At 46.1% G+C, this 15,452-nt stretch overlaps 1 protein-coding gene across 1 annotated transcript in view; it reads right to left on the reverse strand.

The window, feature by feature from the left end:
• LOC140721935 (uncharacterized) overlaps window positions 1-13,405 on the reverse strand; it is a 65,515-nt gene extending 52,110 nt beyond the window's left edge. The window contains exons 1-3 of the mRNA XM_073036757.1: window positions 13,342-13,405; window positions 8,078-8,194; window positions 6,375-6,590 (exon numbers count right to left, since the gene is read on the reverse strand). Of these exons, the coding sequence (XP_072892858.1) occupies window positions 6,375-6,590; window positions 8,078-8,194; window positions 13,342-13,363 (355 nt within the window). The 5' untranslated portion in view covers window positions 13,364-13,405. The remainder of the gene's footprint in view (window positions 1-6,374; window positions 6,591-8,077; window positions 8,195-13,341) is intronic.
• Between the last annotated feature and the right edge of the window lie 2,047 nt (window positions 13,406-15,452).

A 15,452-nucleotide genomic window follows, 5' to 3' on the forward strand; every position in this document is an offset into this window, starting at 1 on the left:
GTCTTAATTTCTGGTCCTTTTTTCATAGCCGGTCTGATTGTCCTAAATGTGTGGCAATGGTTTTGAACTCCACTGAGGATCTCTTTATTTCTGGACTTATGGATCTGCACTCCCTTGTCGTTTGCCTAGAGTAATCGTTAATCCTCTTATTAGACATACTCTGAAAATATGAGCCTAGTTTAGAAAATGTAATGGTCTTCATGCTTCCTGCCTTTCTAGTCCTATCTTGCATAATCATCTTTTCTTTCCTTCTATGCAAGATTTAGCATTTCATGATTTGTATAGAATTGGCATTAGGCATTTTGAAGTTCTTTTCATTGACAATCGTTTCGAAACTTTCCAACAAATTTCTACAAAGTTCAATCTACCTAATACCTTTAGATTCCTTCAAATTAGACAATTCATTAATCATTTATTATCCAATCTTCCTGCGATGCCTGAGAAAAACGTTGTGGGCCTTTCTCTTTCTTTTAATCCTTTGGGTAATGGCTTAATATCTTTTATTCGTGATAAATTAGTGTCCCTACGGTGTGACCCTTTTGGTAAAATTAGAACGCATTGGGAGCATGAGTTAATTTTTTTTTTTTAGCTTTTGCAGTTTGGGACTCAATTCTCAAGTCAGTTAATTCAGCTTCTCTTTGTGCTCGCCACTGTCTTTTACAGTTTAAGAATGTGCATAGCGCTCACATGTCCAAATCTAAATTGTCCAGATTTTACCCTAACATTAGTCCTGTTTGTGATAAGTATAAAGGTGGCGAGGCTTCTCTTATCCATATGTTCTGGGCCTGTCCTAGTCTAGAGAATTTTTCGAGGAAGGTTTTCTTAACGTTATCCCATATTCTTAATTGCCGCTTAGAACCTAATCCTCTGAATACTCTTTTCGGTACCTTGGGTGAGGCAGATATACATTTGAGTCCAACTAAACGTCGAACATTATCTTTTGCTTCTCTTTTCGCTAGACACTTAATTCTTCTTAGCTAGAGACATGCTGCCCCACCCACCCACGCTCAATGGCTTAATGATATTATGTCCTGTTTAGACGTTGAAAAATTCACTACCTACTCCTCAACTCGGACATAAAGTTTCATAAGGTTTGGGGACATTTTCTGGAATATTTTCATAATTCCTATTTAGATTATGACTATTTTTTTCCCAATCGCTGACGTTCAGTTTATTTTTCTTTCTTTGGTAGTAGGAATTATAATTCTTTGTTTTATTTTTCATTTACAGCTTTGGGGGATTCAACGCTCCGATTAATATTTTTTGCATCTTGCAGTGGTTGTTCTGGAGATTAAGTAACTTTACATGACTCTATTTTGGGTGCTTTTTCATCATTCTTTTGAACTATATTACTGTATCTTAATCTTCATTTTTGTTGGTCTTTTGCTATAGCAATTGCAGAAATGCATAAAAAATCAATTTAAAAAAAGTTAGTATATCTGCCTGCTCGACAGACTCAGGCAGAGCATTCCACTCACCAACCACTCTCTGAGAAACCAACCTTCCTCAAATATCCCCCTTGAACTTCCCTCCCCTTACCTTAAAGCCATGTCCTCTTGTATTGTACAGTGGTGCCCTGGGGAAGAGGCTCTGGGGGTTCACTCTGTCTATTCCTCTGAATATATTGCATACACCTATCATGTCTCCTCTCATCCTCCTTCTCACCAAAGAGTTTAGCCGTAGCTCCCTTAATCTCTGGTCAATAATGCATACTCTCTAAACCAGGCAGCATCCTGGTAAATCTCCTCTGTACTCTTTCCAATGCTTCCACATCCTTCCTATAGTGAGGCGACCAGAACTGGATGCAGTACTCCAAGTGTGGCCTAACGGGGGTTTTATAGAGCTGCATCATTACCCTACGACTCTTAAACTCTATCGCTCTACTTATGAAAGCTAACACCCCATAAACATTCTTAATTACCCTATCTACCTGCTAAGCATCTTTCAGGGATCTGTGGACATGTACATCCAGATCCATCGCCTCATCCACACTACCAAGTACCCTGCCATTTACTTTGTACTCTGCCTTGGAGTTTGTCTTTCCAAAGTGCACCACCTCACACTTCTCCAGGTTGATCTCTGTCTGCCACTTTTCAGTACATTCCTTCATCCTATCAATGTCTTCCCGCAATCTTTGACAATCGTCTACACTATCCACAACACCACCAATCTTTGTGCCGTCTGAAAACTGCCCAACCCACCCTTCTACCCCCACATCCAGGTCGTCAATAAAAATCACGACAAGTAGAGGTCCCATAACCGATCATGGTGGGACACCACTAGTCACAACCCTACAATCTGAATGTACTCCCTCCACCACGACACTCTGCCTTCTGCAGGCAAGCAAATTCTGAATCCACCTGGCCAAACTTCCCTGGATCCCATGCCTTCTGAATTTCTGAATAAGCCTACCGTGTGGAACCTCATCAGATGCTGTACTGAAGACCATGTAGATCACATGCACTGCACTTCCCTCATCTATATGCTTGGTTACCTCTTCAAAAAACTCTATCGGGTTTGTAAGACACCATATGCCCTTCGTAATGTCATGCTGATTGTCCCTGATCGGACCATGAATCTCTAAATGCCCATAGATCCTATCTCTAAAAATCTTTTCCAACAGCTTTCCCAGCGTAGACGTAAGGCTCACTGGTCTATAGTTACCCACACTAGCCCTACTAACTTTTTTGAAGAAGCGGACAACATTCGCCTCCCTCCAATACATAGGTCCTATTTCCATGGACAATTAGGACATAAAGATCCGAGCCAGACGTTCGTCAATCTCTTCCCTCGCCTTGTGGAGCAGCCTGGGGAATATTTCGTCAGGCCCCGGGGACTTATCTGTCCTATTGTATTTTAACAACTCCAACAACTCCTCTCCATTAATATTAACATGCTCAGAACTTTAACCTCACTTCTAATACCCTCACCGTTATCAATTTCCTTCTCAGTGGTGAATCCCGAAGAGAAGTATTAATTGAGGACGTCGCTCACCTCTACAGCCTCCAGCCACATCTTCCCAGCTTTATCTCTAATTGGTCCTAACTTCACTCCTTCATCCTTTTGTTCTTCACGTAATTGAAGAATGCCTGCGGTTTTCCTTTACCCTTCTCGCCAAGATCTTCTCATGTCACCTTCCTGCTCTCCTCAGCCCCTTCTTAAGCTCCTTTCATGCTACCATATATTCCTCTATAGACTCATCGCATCCTTGCTTCCTGAACCTCACGTATGCTGCCTTCTTCCATCTGACTAGATTATCCACCTCACTTGTCACCCATGGCTCCTTCACTCTACCATTCTTTATCTTCCTCACCGGGACAAATGGATCCCTAACTTCCTGCAAGAGATCCTTAAACATCGATCACATGTGCATAGTAAATTTCCCTGCAAAAGCATCATCCCAATTCACACCCGGAAATTTTTGCCTTAAACCCTCATAATTTGCCCTGCTCAAATTTTCCTGTCCTCTCTGACTCAACCTTTTCCATGATAATGTTGAAGGCCAAGGAGCGGTGATCACTGTCCCCCAGATGCTCACCCACTGAGAGAAATGTGACCTTACCCGGTTCGTTACCTAATAATAGACCCAATATGGCATTCCCCCGAGTCGGCCTTTCGACATACTGTGACAGGAATCAATCCTGGACACACTTATCAAATTCTGCCCCATTTGACCCATTGAACCATTTGAATCACGTGCGAATCAATATAGGGGAAGTTAAAGACATCCATGATAATAAGCCTGTTATTTTTGGACCTTTCAAAATCTGCCTCCCGATCTGCTCCTCGGTATCTCTGCTGCTACCAGGGGTCCAATGGAATATTTCCAATAGAGGAATTGCTCCATTCTTGTTCCTGACTTCCACCCATTCTGACTCAAAAGAAGATCCTGCAACATTAGCCACCCTCTCTGTAACTCTAATAGTATCCCTGACCTGTAATGCCACTCCTCCTCCCCCTTCCTCTGCCCCTAGCCCTTTTTAAACACTGAAATCCCGGAATATTGAGAATCCTTTCCTGCTCTGGTGCCAGCCAAGTCTCCGTAATTACCATTACGTCATAATTGCATGTATGTATCCAAGCTCTCAGTTCATCACCTTTGTTCCTGATGCTTCTTGCATTGAACTACACACACTTTAGCCCTTCTGCCTTATTACCTTTACACCCTTTAATCTACTTCTCTTTCCTCAAAGCCTCTTTATATATTAGATCTGGCTTTGCTCCGTGCACTAATCTTGCAGTTCTCGCATGGCCTTTATCCTCCTCCACCTCACTATCTGCTCTAAAACTTCGGTTCCTCTCCCCCTAACAATCTAGTTTAATGCTCCCGGAGCAGCACGAGCAAACCTTCGCGCAAGGATCCTAGTCCCCCTCTAGTTCAGGTGCAACCCGTCCCGTCGGAACAGGTCCCACCTTCCCTGAAACAAAGCCCAATTGTCCAGAAACATGAAGCCCTCCATCCTGCACCAACACCTCAGCCAGGTATTTTGCTGCATTATCTTCTTATTTCTAGCCTCACGAGCACGTGGCACGGGTAGCAATCCTGAAGTTCCAACCCTGCCTGTCCTGTTCTTCAACTTTGCACCTAACTCCCTAAACACTCTTTACAGGACCTTCTTCTTCTTCCTATCCATGTCATTTGTCCCTACATGGACCACGACATCCGGCTGCTCACCCTCCCTCTTGAGAATACTGAGAACTCGATCCGAGATATCGCGGACCCATGCACCAGGGAGGCAACAGACCATCCGGGTTTCTCGTCTCTCTCACAGAGCCTCTTATCTACCAACTCCCACCCCCACCCCAACTATTGAATCTCCTATTAGTACTGCTCTCCGCTTTTCCCTCCTTCCCTTCTGAGCTCAGGGTCCAGTCTCGTTGCCAGAGTCGTGACCACTGCAACTTGTCACTGGCAGTTTGACCCGACCAACAGTAGCCAAAACGGTCCACCTATTGTGTGCTCTGCTCCTCCTGACTATTCCCCTTCCATCTCCTGACAGTCACCTAGCTAACTCTCTCCTGACTCTTAGGGGCGACTGTCTCCCTGAAACTCCTGTCTATTTCTGCCTCTGTCTCACAAATGATACGAAGTTAGTCCAGCTTCAGTTCCAGTTCCCTAACTCAGTTTGTCAGGAGCTGCAGCTGGATGCACCTTTTGTAGATGTAGTCATCAGGGACAATTGTGCTCACCCTGACTTCCCACAATCTGCAAACGGAGCACTCGACTGTCCTAACTGTTGCTTCCATTACCTACTCCTAAGCTAATTAAATTAATTAAACGAGCTTAACTGGCCTTACTGGGAGCAAGCTTGTCCTCAGTCTCTGCCCGCCGAAGCCTCTCGAGCCAAAGCCTTTCTACTCTGTCTCCCCTACGCCGTCGCCCGCTCGGTGAACCTGTTCGCTTTTTGAACTCTCCCGCTGTCTCAGAGGCCGATCTTCACGCGCTTGCGCAGTTGTGCCCCCTTCGCAATGCGAAGAAATGACCTTTCCCTTCTCAATCTGTTCGCTTTTTTAAAATCTCCCGCTGTCTCAGAGGGTGAGTGATTGTCCCTTAACAGCTTCTCGACACACCACAGAGCAAAGTGTCAGACACAGAGGGAAGCTGTCTCCACACGGTCCCATCACACATTCCCGAGTTCAACACAGTGTGAATCTCCCTCCTTACGTATCATCACGCACTCCTGGAATCAGACCCAGACTGAAGCTGTCTCTCCACGATCCTATCACACACTCTCGGATTCAATCACAGAGTGAATCCCCCTCTGCAACCTCCCATTACTGAATCTCGGATTCAAACACAGAGTGAATCCCGCTATTCAGACTCCCAACACTCGCTCCCGGAGTCAGACAAATACTTGTGCTTTCTCTCCAGGATCCAAACACACACTTTTGATCAGACAGAGAGTGAAGCCCCCGCTGCACCGTCCCGTCACACACTCACAGATTCAGACTGAAACTCTTTCTCCGCGGTGAATAGCACACTTCAGGGGTCAGAACGAATTGAATCTCTCTGGGCAGTGCCCCATCAGACAATCCCGCTGTCAGACACAGAGTGAAGCTGGATCCATACTGTCCCATCAGACATTCCCGGAGTCAGACATAGAGTGAAGCTGTAATATTACGTCGCACAATCCCGTGGTCCGACACAGAGTGAATCCACCTCCACAACGTCCCATCACACTCTCCTGGATTCAATGACAGAGTGAAACTTCATCCACGCAGCCCAATCACACACTCACCGGTTCAAACACAGAGTGAATCATCCTCCATACCATCTCTTCACACACTCCCGATGTCAAGCACAGAGTGACGGTTCCTCTCTCCATCCCTGCCCTGTGATTAGGAGCAGGGGAAAGAGGGGGATGATGCCTCACCTCTTCTGCTGGTCAACAATTCACAGATTTGAGCCTTGGTTTCGTTGATAGATCTGTACTTCGTTTCCATCTCAGTGAACTGGTGACGGAGATCGCTGTGCATTCGTTTAAGATCGGATAGATTAGAGTTGAGCGCAGAAAGCTTGGATTGAAGGGTTGAGTTTATCTTATGATAGTTTCGGTCGGAGGTGACCTTAGACTGACGAATCTGTGACACTGAGAGAGATGGTGAAGGATATTTAGCGTTTACAGTGACACGTGAGTCAGCGTCACGCTACCGAACGGGTCACAGAGAGTGTTGTGTCAGTGTCACGGTGAAGGGTGTACTGGTGGCACAGTGGGAGGAATTGTCGCCACATTGAGGGGTGTGTCTGTGCCACTCCGAAGGGTATATCAATGTCCCGGTGAAGGTTTTGTTAATGTTACACTGGGGGCCTGCGTCAGTATCATGAGGAACATGTCAGTGTTGCTGTGAGGGACGTGTTGGTGTCACTGTGCTAAGTGTTTCTGTGCCCTGGCGAGAGTTGTGACGATTCTCAATGAAATGAACTTCCGCCGAGGGAAATGTCAGCGTGAGGGGCGTGGTGGTGTCACGGTGAGTAGAGTATCTGTGTCATGATTGGGGTGTGGTTGTCTCACAGAAAGGACTGTGTCTGTGTCACGGTGAGAGGCATGTCATGGCTACGGTAGGTGTGACGGTGTCACGCTGAAGTGCCCACCGATGTCTTGCAGTGTACTATGTAGGTTTCACTATTAATTTCTGTGTCGCTATCACAGTGAGGGTTTTCCTACATCAGGGTGAGGTGTGGATAATTGCTCAGTGTTCATCGGTGTTATGATGAAGGGCGATACTGTCTCAGTAAAGGGTGTTAGAGTGACGTGTGAGTCTTTGTCACGGTTCGGAGATTGACGGGTCACTTTGAGGAGCGTGTGGGTGTCACAGTGAGTGCCGTCTTAGTATCAAAGTGAAGGGCGTGCCGGTGTCACTGTGGTGTATTTCAATCAAAATTTATATACTACCTACCTCCATTTGGAGCCCGTTGGGCTCACCATGGGTCGAGAGCCCGGCAACAATCACGATAATGGCGGACGTAACGAGGCGCCGTCAGCAGATCCTACGGTTCGGTCGAGTTCCCGTGTTCTCTTTCACTGCGTGGGTGAATTCAGCCGTGTCCCCCACTTGGACTCCCTTCCACCCACCAGCCGCGGTCTCTCCTTCCACCACGTTCACCCCCTCCCTCTCTCAATCTCAGTTACATTGAGCCTCATCGCTGAGTCTAAATTCATTGACTTCCCAAGGCTGATATGCGTCTCACCGATTGCAGAGATTTTGTCACGTCTCCCGAATGTGATCGATTAAGTTGGAGCCGTGGGTGTTTGACTGGGTCTCTCGGGAAGTTTTATCCAGAGGATTATGATACGGGGGATTCACGGAGAATTGGCCGTCTGGATTCAGAGTTTATTATTTTTCGGCGTTACGGTGAAGTGGATGTCGGTGTCACGGTGGGAGCTGTGTCCCTGTCCAGGTGAGGGTAGTGTCAGTTTCACCGTCAGGGGCGTGACAGTGTCACGTTGAAGTGCGTGTCGGGGTCACGTTGAGGTAGTGTTGTGACACGCTGAGCGGGGTGTCACATTGAGGCTTTATGTGCACGTTTCATTCCACTCTGTTAGCTTACAGTCTCCCCGTTCCCCGTTCAACTCACCATAGATCGAGAGCCCGGCCACTGTCCCGACGAGGACTGACGTAACTAGGCAGAGTAGGCAAGTCTTACGATCCGGTCTATTTCCGATGTTCTCTCTCGGCTCCTGTTTATGCGGACCTGTGGAGTCGCCAATCAGAAAAAAAAAACAGGAGTGGAAAGGGATAGATCGATTCGGCCGACGGTCGGAGTGGGCGATGGGTGGGAACCTCGTAGAGAATGGGAAAAGTAAAACGGGAAGAGAAAGGGGAGAGGGACTGGCAGCGTGAGAATACGGAGCGATGTTTTGAGTGAAGAGGGTTGTGTGAGAGAGACAGCGGAAGACTGGGGGAGAGAGAGGAAGTGAGGGTAAAATGGGAGAGAAAGGGGCAGAGGAAAAGGAAGCGAGATAGAAAGAGTGAGCGAGAGTGCAATGAGAGATTGAAACGAGTTTATGATTGTTCATAGTTGCATTATTGATAGATAGATAGATAGATAGATAGATAGATAGATAGATAGATAGATAGATAGATACTTTATTCATCCCCATGGGGAAATTCAACTTTTTTCCAATGTCCCATACACTTGTTGTAGCAAAACTAATTACATACAATACTTAACTCAGTAAAATTGTTTGCCCGCTTTGATACTTTTCACACAAGAGATAAATGACGGTCTTGTGGGGATTAACAAGTTGCGGGGATTTTCGTGGAGTCCATTGTGTTTCTTTGTTTTTTGGCTGCTGGCAAGGAGAAGGGCGGTACGGGCACGTGATGGTTAGCGCAGAGCTTTGCAGAACCAGCGACACGGGTTCAGTTCCCGCCGCTGCCTGCAAGGAGTTTCCAATTTCTCCCAATGAGCGAGTGGATTTCCTCCTGCCTCTCTGGTTTCCTCCCGCCGTCCAAAGATGTAACGGCTGGTCGGTTAATTGGTTATTGTAAATCGAACAGTCATTAAAAAAGGAATAAATTAGAGAATTGTTGGGCAGCGCGACCTGAACGACCGGAAGAGTCTATTCCAAACAGATTTTCAGTAAAAAGTAAAATTCAGGACATTTTGTGGAAAGAAAAAGAATAATCGCAAGGTGGGGACCATCGGTGGTTTGTGATGGGGATGAAAATATGTTAGGATGGTTCTAAAACATCAAACGACACAAAGATTGGTGGTGTTGTGGACAGTGCGGAATATCGCCAATAGATTCGGTGGGCTATGGATCAGTTGTAGACCTGGGTGGAAAAATGACAAATGGAATTTAACTCAAGTGTGAGGTGTTTTCCTTTGGGACGTTAAATGTGAAGGGACAGGAGACAGGTAACGACAGAACCCTTAACTGTCGACGTGGAATGGGATCTCGGGTTGATCACGAAGGTCGATGGCTTGTTAAAGACGGGATTTTGACAATGTTACTGTCGTGGGAGATCCATTCACAAGATTGCGATGGCTGGGATTCACAGTGACGTGGTGATTTGGATTCCGCACTGGATTGTCCACAGAACACAGAGGACGGCGGTCGCTGGTTGGAAGTCCGTGACAGGTCGTGCTACGCACGGATCCGCACTGGGAACGCTCCTGCCTGTGGCAGACTTGTAAAAACCTAATCATTTAACAAGGCTCTATGAGTTTCGAGTGTCCTGCATCGTAGAATTAGAAAGCTGGCTTATTATTGTCGCACATAGACCAACCAGTACAGCAAAGGAACAGGTTCTGCTGCCCACTAGATGTCCAGAAAGAACTCCCTCTTGTATTAGACATTTCACCTTTGCTAAAATGGCATTGAGTGTAACACTCCTGATCTTATAAACCTCCGTCGGATCTAACCCAATGTCCCTCCACTCCAGAGCAAGAAACCCAAGAGTCCAACATCTCGTTGTAACACATGCCAGCACATCCATCTGCATTGTCATCCGGATCATTTATATATATCACAGACAGGAAAGATCCCAGGAACATCCACAGCTACAGATCACTTCATGGGAGTAGAACAAGATAAATCCAAAGCAGAATGCAGAATAAAATGTCACAGTTAGAGAGAGACCACTGCAGGCAGGCACGAGGAGGTATATTGTGAGATCTAGGGTCTATCTTATCGTACTAGGGGACCATTCAATATTCTAACCTTGAGCCGAGTGAGACATGCTCTCGCATCCTCCCTCCGATGGCAAGGTGCCTGTGTAGAAGACAGAATGTCCCAGATGGGCGGGGAGTTTCTTTGATGATGCTGACTACTTCACCCAGCTAGCAGGAAGTGTAGACAGAGCTGACGCGGGGGAGGCTGGATTCGGAGCTGTTCTCAGCTCTTTGCACAGTGCTCTGCAGTTTCTTATTTTTTTTTGTGTGTGGTCACAGGCGGAGCAAGTTTCTATGCTTTGATTGAGGAACCAGGGCGGTTCATGAGAATAGGGTAGTCTAATCTGTAGAACTGTGTGTATTACTGGTTTCTTCTGATTGGTAGAGATATTGTACGCAGACCTTATCAGCTCCATTATCAGGAATCCCGTTAGTAGATCGCTCTGAAAGATGTAAGACAGGGAGGTTGGGGGAGACACAGAATGAATGGAGTGGTAAGTCTTGGATGGAGAGGGGAAGATAGGTAGAGTAGAAGAGAGAAAGTGGACGGAGACCGCAGAAGGCGTGAGAATCAGAGAGCGTCCACGGGCTGATTTGACGGGGTATGGGTGACCGATCGCGGACTGGTACGAGATGTACAGTACAGAGACTTGAACAAAGCTATTAACAAGGGCTCAGATGATAGACTGCTCTGTGTAGAAACATAGAAAACCTACAGGAAAATACAGGCGTTGTGCCGAACATGCCCTACATTAGAAATTACTCGGCTTAACTCTGGACCACCTCTATTTTACTAAGCTCCATGTACCTAACTGAAAGCCTCTTAAAAGACCCTACCGTATCCGCCACCACTACCGTTGCCGGCAGCCCATTCCACGCACTGACCACTCTCTCAGTAAAAAAACTTGCCCCTGACATCCAGTCTGCACCTACCTCGGGGCAGGTTACACCTGCGTCCTCTTGTGGGAACCATTTGAGCCCTGAGAAAAAAAGCCTCCAATTATCCATAAGATCAATGATTCTCATCATCTTATACACCTCTACCAGGTCACCTCTGATCCTCCTTCGCACCAAGGAGAAGAGGCCAATTTCACTCAACCTATTCTCATAAGGCATGCTCCCCAATCCAGTCACCATCCTTGTAATTCTCCTCTGCACTCTTTCTATGGCTTCCACATCCTTCCTGTAGTGAGGCGACCAGAACTGAGCACAGTCCTCCAAGTGGGGTTTGACCAGGGGCCTATAGAGCTGCAAAATTACCTGTCGGTTCCTAAATTCAATTGCACGATTGATGAAAGCCAATAGACCATACACCTTCTTAACCACAGAGTCAACCTGTGCGGTTGCTTTGAGTGTCCTATGGACTCGGACCCCAAGATCCCTCTGATCCTCCACACTGCCAAGAATCTCATCATCAATGCTATATTGTGCCATCATATTTAATCTACCAAAATGAACTACTTCACACTTATCTGGGTTGAACTCCATCTGTCGCTTCTCAGCCCAGATTTTCATCCGATCAATGTCCCGCTGTATCCGCTGACAACCCTCAACACTATCCACTACATGTTCGACCTTTGTGTCATCAGCAAACTTACTAACCCATCCCTCGACTTCCTCATTCAGGTCATTAATTTTAAAAAAAACACACCAAGAGTAAGGGTCCCAGAACAGATCCTTGAAGCTCTCCACTGGTGACGGACCGCCATGCAGAATATGACCCACCTAGAACTATTCTTTGTCTTCTGTGGGCCGGACAGTTCTGGATTCACAAAGAAATGTCCTTTTGGATCCCACGCCTCCTTCATTTCTCGAAAAGCCTAGCATGGGGTACTTTCTCAAATGTATTGCTGAAATCCATATACACTACATCTACTGCTCTTCTTTCATCAATGTGTTTAGTCATATCCTCAAAATATTCAATTAGGCAAGTAAGGCACGACTTGCCCTTGACAAAGCCATGCTGACTATTGCTAATCATATTATACCTCTCCAAATGTTCATAAATCCTGTCTCTCAGGATCTTTTCCATCAATTTTCCAGCCACTGAGTCAAAACTCACTGGTCTATAATTTCCTGGGCTATCTCTACCCCCTTTCCCCCTTTCCTGAATAAAGGAACAACATTCACCACACTCCAATCGTGCGGAACCTCTACCGTCCCCATTGATGATACAAAGATCATCACCAAAGCTCAGCAAACCACGGTCGCTGGGATACATTTCGCCCGCGTCCCGTTTGATGGTCTGGAATCCAAGGAGTTCTGTCTGGCTAATTTGTATGAGGAGGACTAATTAGGAAGGGATGCTAGATGTAATGTACAAAGATTTGAATAAGGTCGCAGTCGGGATAACGCTAACAAAATGGTGTGCGAGGAAGGGAGGGATAGTTGACTGGATATACAATTGCCTCGGAGGTAGAAGCAATGATTCAGGGTTGAAGTTCGTTTCTCAGATTAGAACCCGTCATTGGGGGTGTTCAACGGGGTATCTGTGCTGGACCAAAAATCTTTGTCAACTATATTAGCCATTTCTATCTGATTATGCAAGATGCTGTTCGTAAACTTGCAGACAACGTTGTTGGCGTGGGAAACAGTGAATACAGTTATTTCTACAGTGGAGTGTCGATTTTCTAAGGAAGTGGGCCGAGCAGGAGCAAATTAGTTCAGTTGGGAGAAGTGCGAGCTATCGTATTTCAGGAGTACAAATAACCAAACAATAGTGTCGGACAGCGAACGGGTAGAACCCTGGGAACAGAGAACAGAGCTTCCCAGTGTTACAGGTACGCGGTTCCCTGAAAGTGAAGTCACAGGTTGACAGGGCGGTGAAGACGGCGTCTGTGGCGACAGGTCTTCATCAGTCAAGGCACGGTGTACAGGAGTCGGGAGGTCACGTTTCAGTTGCACAACACATCGGTGGATCAGTACTTGGAGTACAGTGCTCCGTTTCGGTCGCACTACTCTGGGAAAGATGAGTCTAAGTAGCAAAGAGTGCAGAGAGAGATTTACGAGGATGTTGGCGGGATTCGGGGGACTGAGTTATGGTGACAGGGCAGGCAGGTTAGGACTTGGAGCTTAGGCGTTTCTTTATTTGTACCCAGACGGTGTCTGTGGATGGGACGAGCTACCAGCGGAGGTCACAGATACAGACATATTAGAACTTGCATATCTGTGCATATAGCACGTGACTCCTCCAGAGTGACGCCATTATTGTGAACTCTGACCTGCTGGTGCTGTCACTGCCATCTCGGCGGGTCCCGAGACAATAGGAGAATCTTTATTCCTATCGATGTGAAGTTCGTCTTTCTGAAGGTTCAGCACTGAGTAGGTTGATATTAGACCATCTGGGAGAGAAAGAGAGAGAACGAGAGATAGTAAGACATAGGAGGAGTGATTGGTAGCGATTGGGCATAGGGGTGTGAAGACAAACTGTTTTATGTTTTTGGGCCATTGCGTTATCTTCTGTGGAAGGTTGGACCTGTACAGATTGGATGCGTTGCACCTGAACTCGAGGGGGAGCAATATCGGTGCTGGTAGGTTTGCTAGCATGGTTCGGGAGGGTTTAAACTAATCTGCAAGGGAGATGGGACCTGGAGCGATAGATCAGTGAAGGAAGTGCATGGTGTAAAGCCGGATATCACATATAGAGAGGTTTTGAGGAAGGAGCAGCAGAATAAAGGGAATAAAGGTAGTAAGGTAGAAGGACTAAGGTGCGTGTACTTCAATGCAAGAAGCATGAGGAACAAAGGTGATGAACTGAGAGCTTGGATAGATACACAGAATTATGATGTAGGGGCCATTATCTTGATGCCCTGCTGTCCTTCCTGCAAATGTCCCTTTCGATTCAACTTCGGCCAGTTCCCCTCCCATGCAATTGTAACTTACTTTATTCCACTGAAATACCGACACATTAGATTTTATTCTCTCAGTCATATCCCTCTCAAATTTCAACGTGAACTCAGTCATATTGTGATCACTGTTCCTTAACCTAAAGCTCTCCTACCACCTCAGAATCATTGCACATCACCCAATCCAGCACAACCGATCCCCTAATGGGCTCAACAACCAACCCTTAGAAAGTGGACAAATCCTCTCCCCTGAGGTCCAGTACTGACCTGGTTTTCTCAATCCGCTAAAATCCCCAGCGAATATTATGGCATTGCCTTTCTGTCAAGCCTTTTATCTCCTGCCGTAATTTATAATCCACATCCCGGCTGGTGTTTGGAAGCCTGTGTACAACAGCCATGAGGGTCCTTTTCACTTGCCATTTCTTAACTCAGCTCATAGGAACTACACAGCGTCTTGATTACCCTGTAACTCATGCCTGGTCTTTGTGTAATCTCTGTTCACAAGATCACAAGACAAAGACGCAAAAGCATGCCATTCAGCCCATCTAATCGGCTCCACCACTCCACCATGAGCTAAGTTATTCTCCCATCTAGTTCCAATTTCCGGCGTTTTCCCCATACCTCTTGATACCCTAACTAATTAGATACCTATCAATCTCCTCCTTAAATACCCTCTATGATCGGGCTTCCATAGATGCATGTGGCAACGAATTCAATATATCCACGACCCTCTGCCTAAAAAAACATATCTCCTCATCTCTGTTTTAAATGGGTAGCCGCTAATTCTCAGACTGTGGATCTTGTCCTGGACTCAGCCAACGAAGGGAAATAGCATTTCCACATCTACTCGATCCAGCCCTTTCAACATTCGAAATGTTTTTATGAGATCCTCTCTCATTCTTCTACACTCTAATGAATGCAGTCCAAGAGCCGCCAAAAGCTATTCATATGTTAGCCCCTACATTCCAGGAATCATTCTCGTAAATCTTCTCAGAACTCTCTCCAACATCAGTACATCCCTTTTAAGATAAGGGGCCCAAACCTGCAAGCAGTATCCAAATGAGGTCTCACCAGTGCCCCATAGTGCCTCATCAACACCTCCTTACTCTTATGCACTATTCCTTTTCAAATAAATGCTAACAGAGCATTCGCTTTCCTTACTGCCAATTCAACCTGGAAGTTACCCTTTTGGTTATCCTGCACGAGAACTCCCAAATCCCACATTACTTCCGATTTTGTAATGTTCTCCCCATCGAAATAATAATCTGCACGATTATTTCTTCTTCCAAAACGTACAACCGTACATATCTCAACATTCTATCTCATCAGCCATTCCTTATCCCACTCTCCTGAACTGACAAAGTCTCTCTTTAACATTACCGTTTCTTCTACACTTCCTGATCCACCTAGCTTGGTGTCATCCGCAAATTTATCCACAAAACCATTTAATCCGTAATTTAATTCACCGATATACAGTGTAAAAAACA

This window comes from Hemitrygon akajei, unplaced genomic scaffold (genome assembly GCF_048418815.1).
Source record: "Hemitrygon akajei unplaced genomic scaffold, sHemAka1.3 Scf000065, whole genome shotgun sequence".
In the NCBI taxonomy this organism is placed as follows: Eukaryota; Metazoa; Chordata; class Chondrichthyes; order Myliobatiformes; family Dasyatidae; genus Hemitrygon; species Hemitrygon akajei.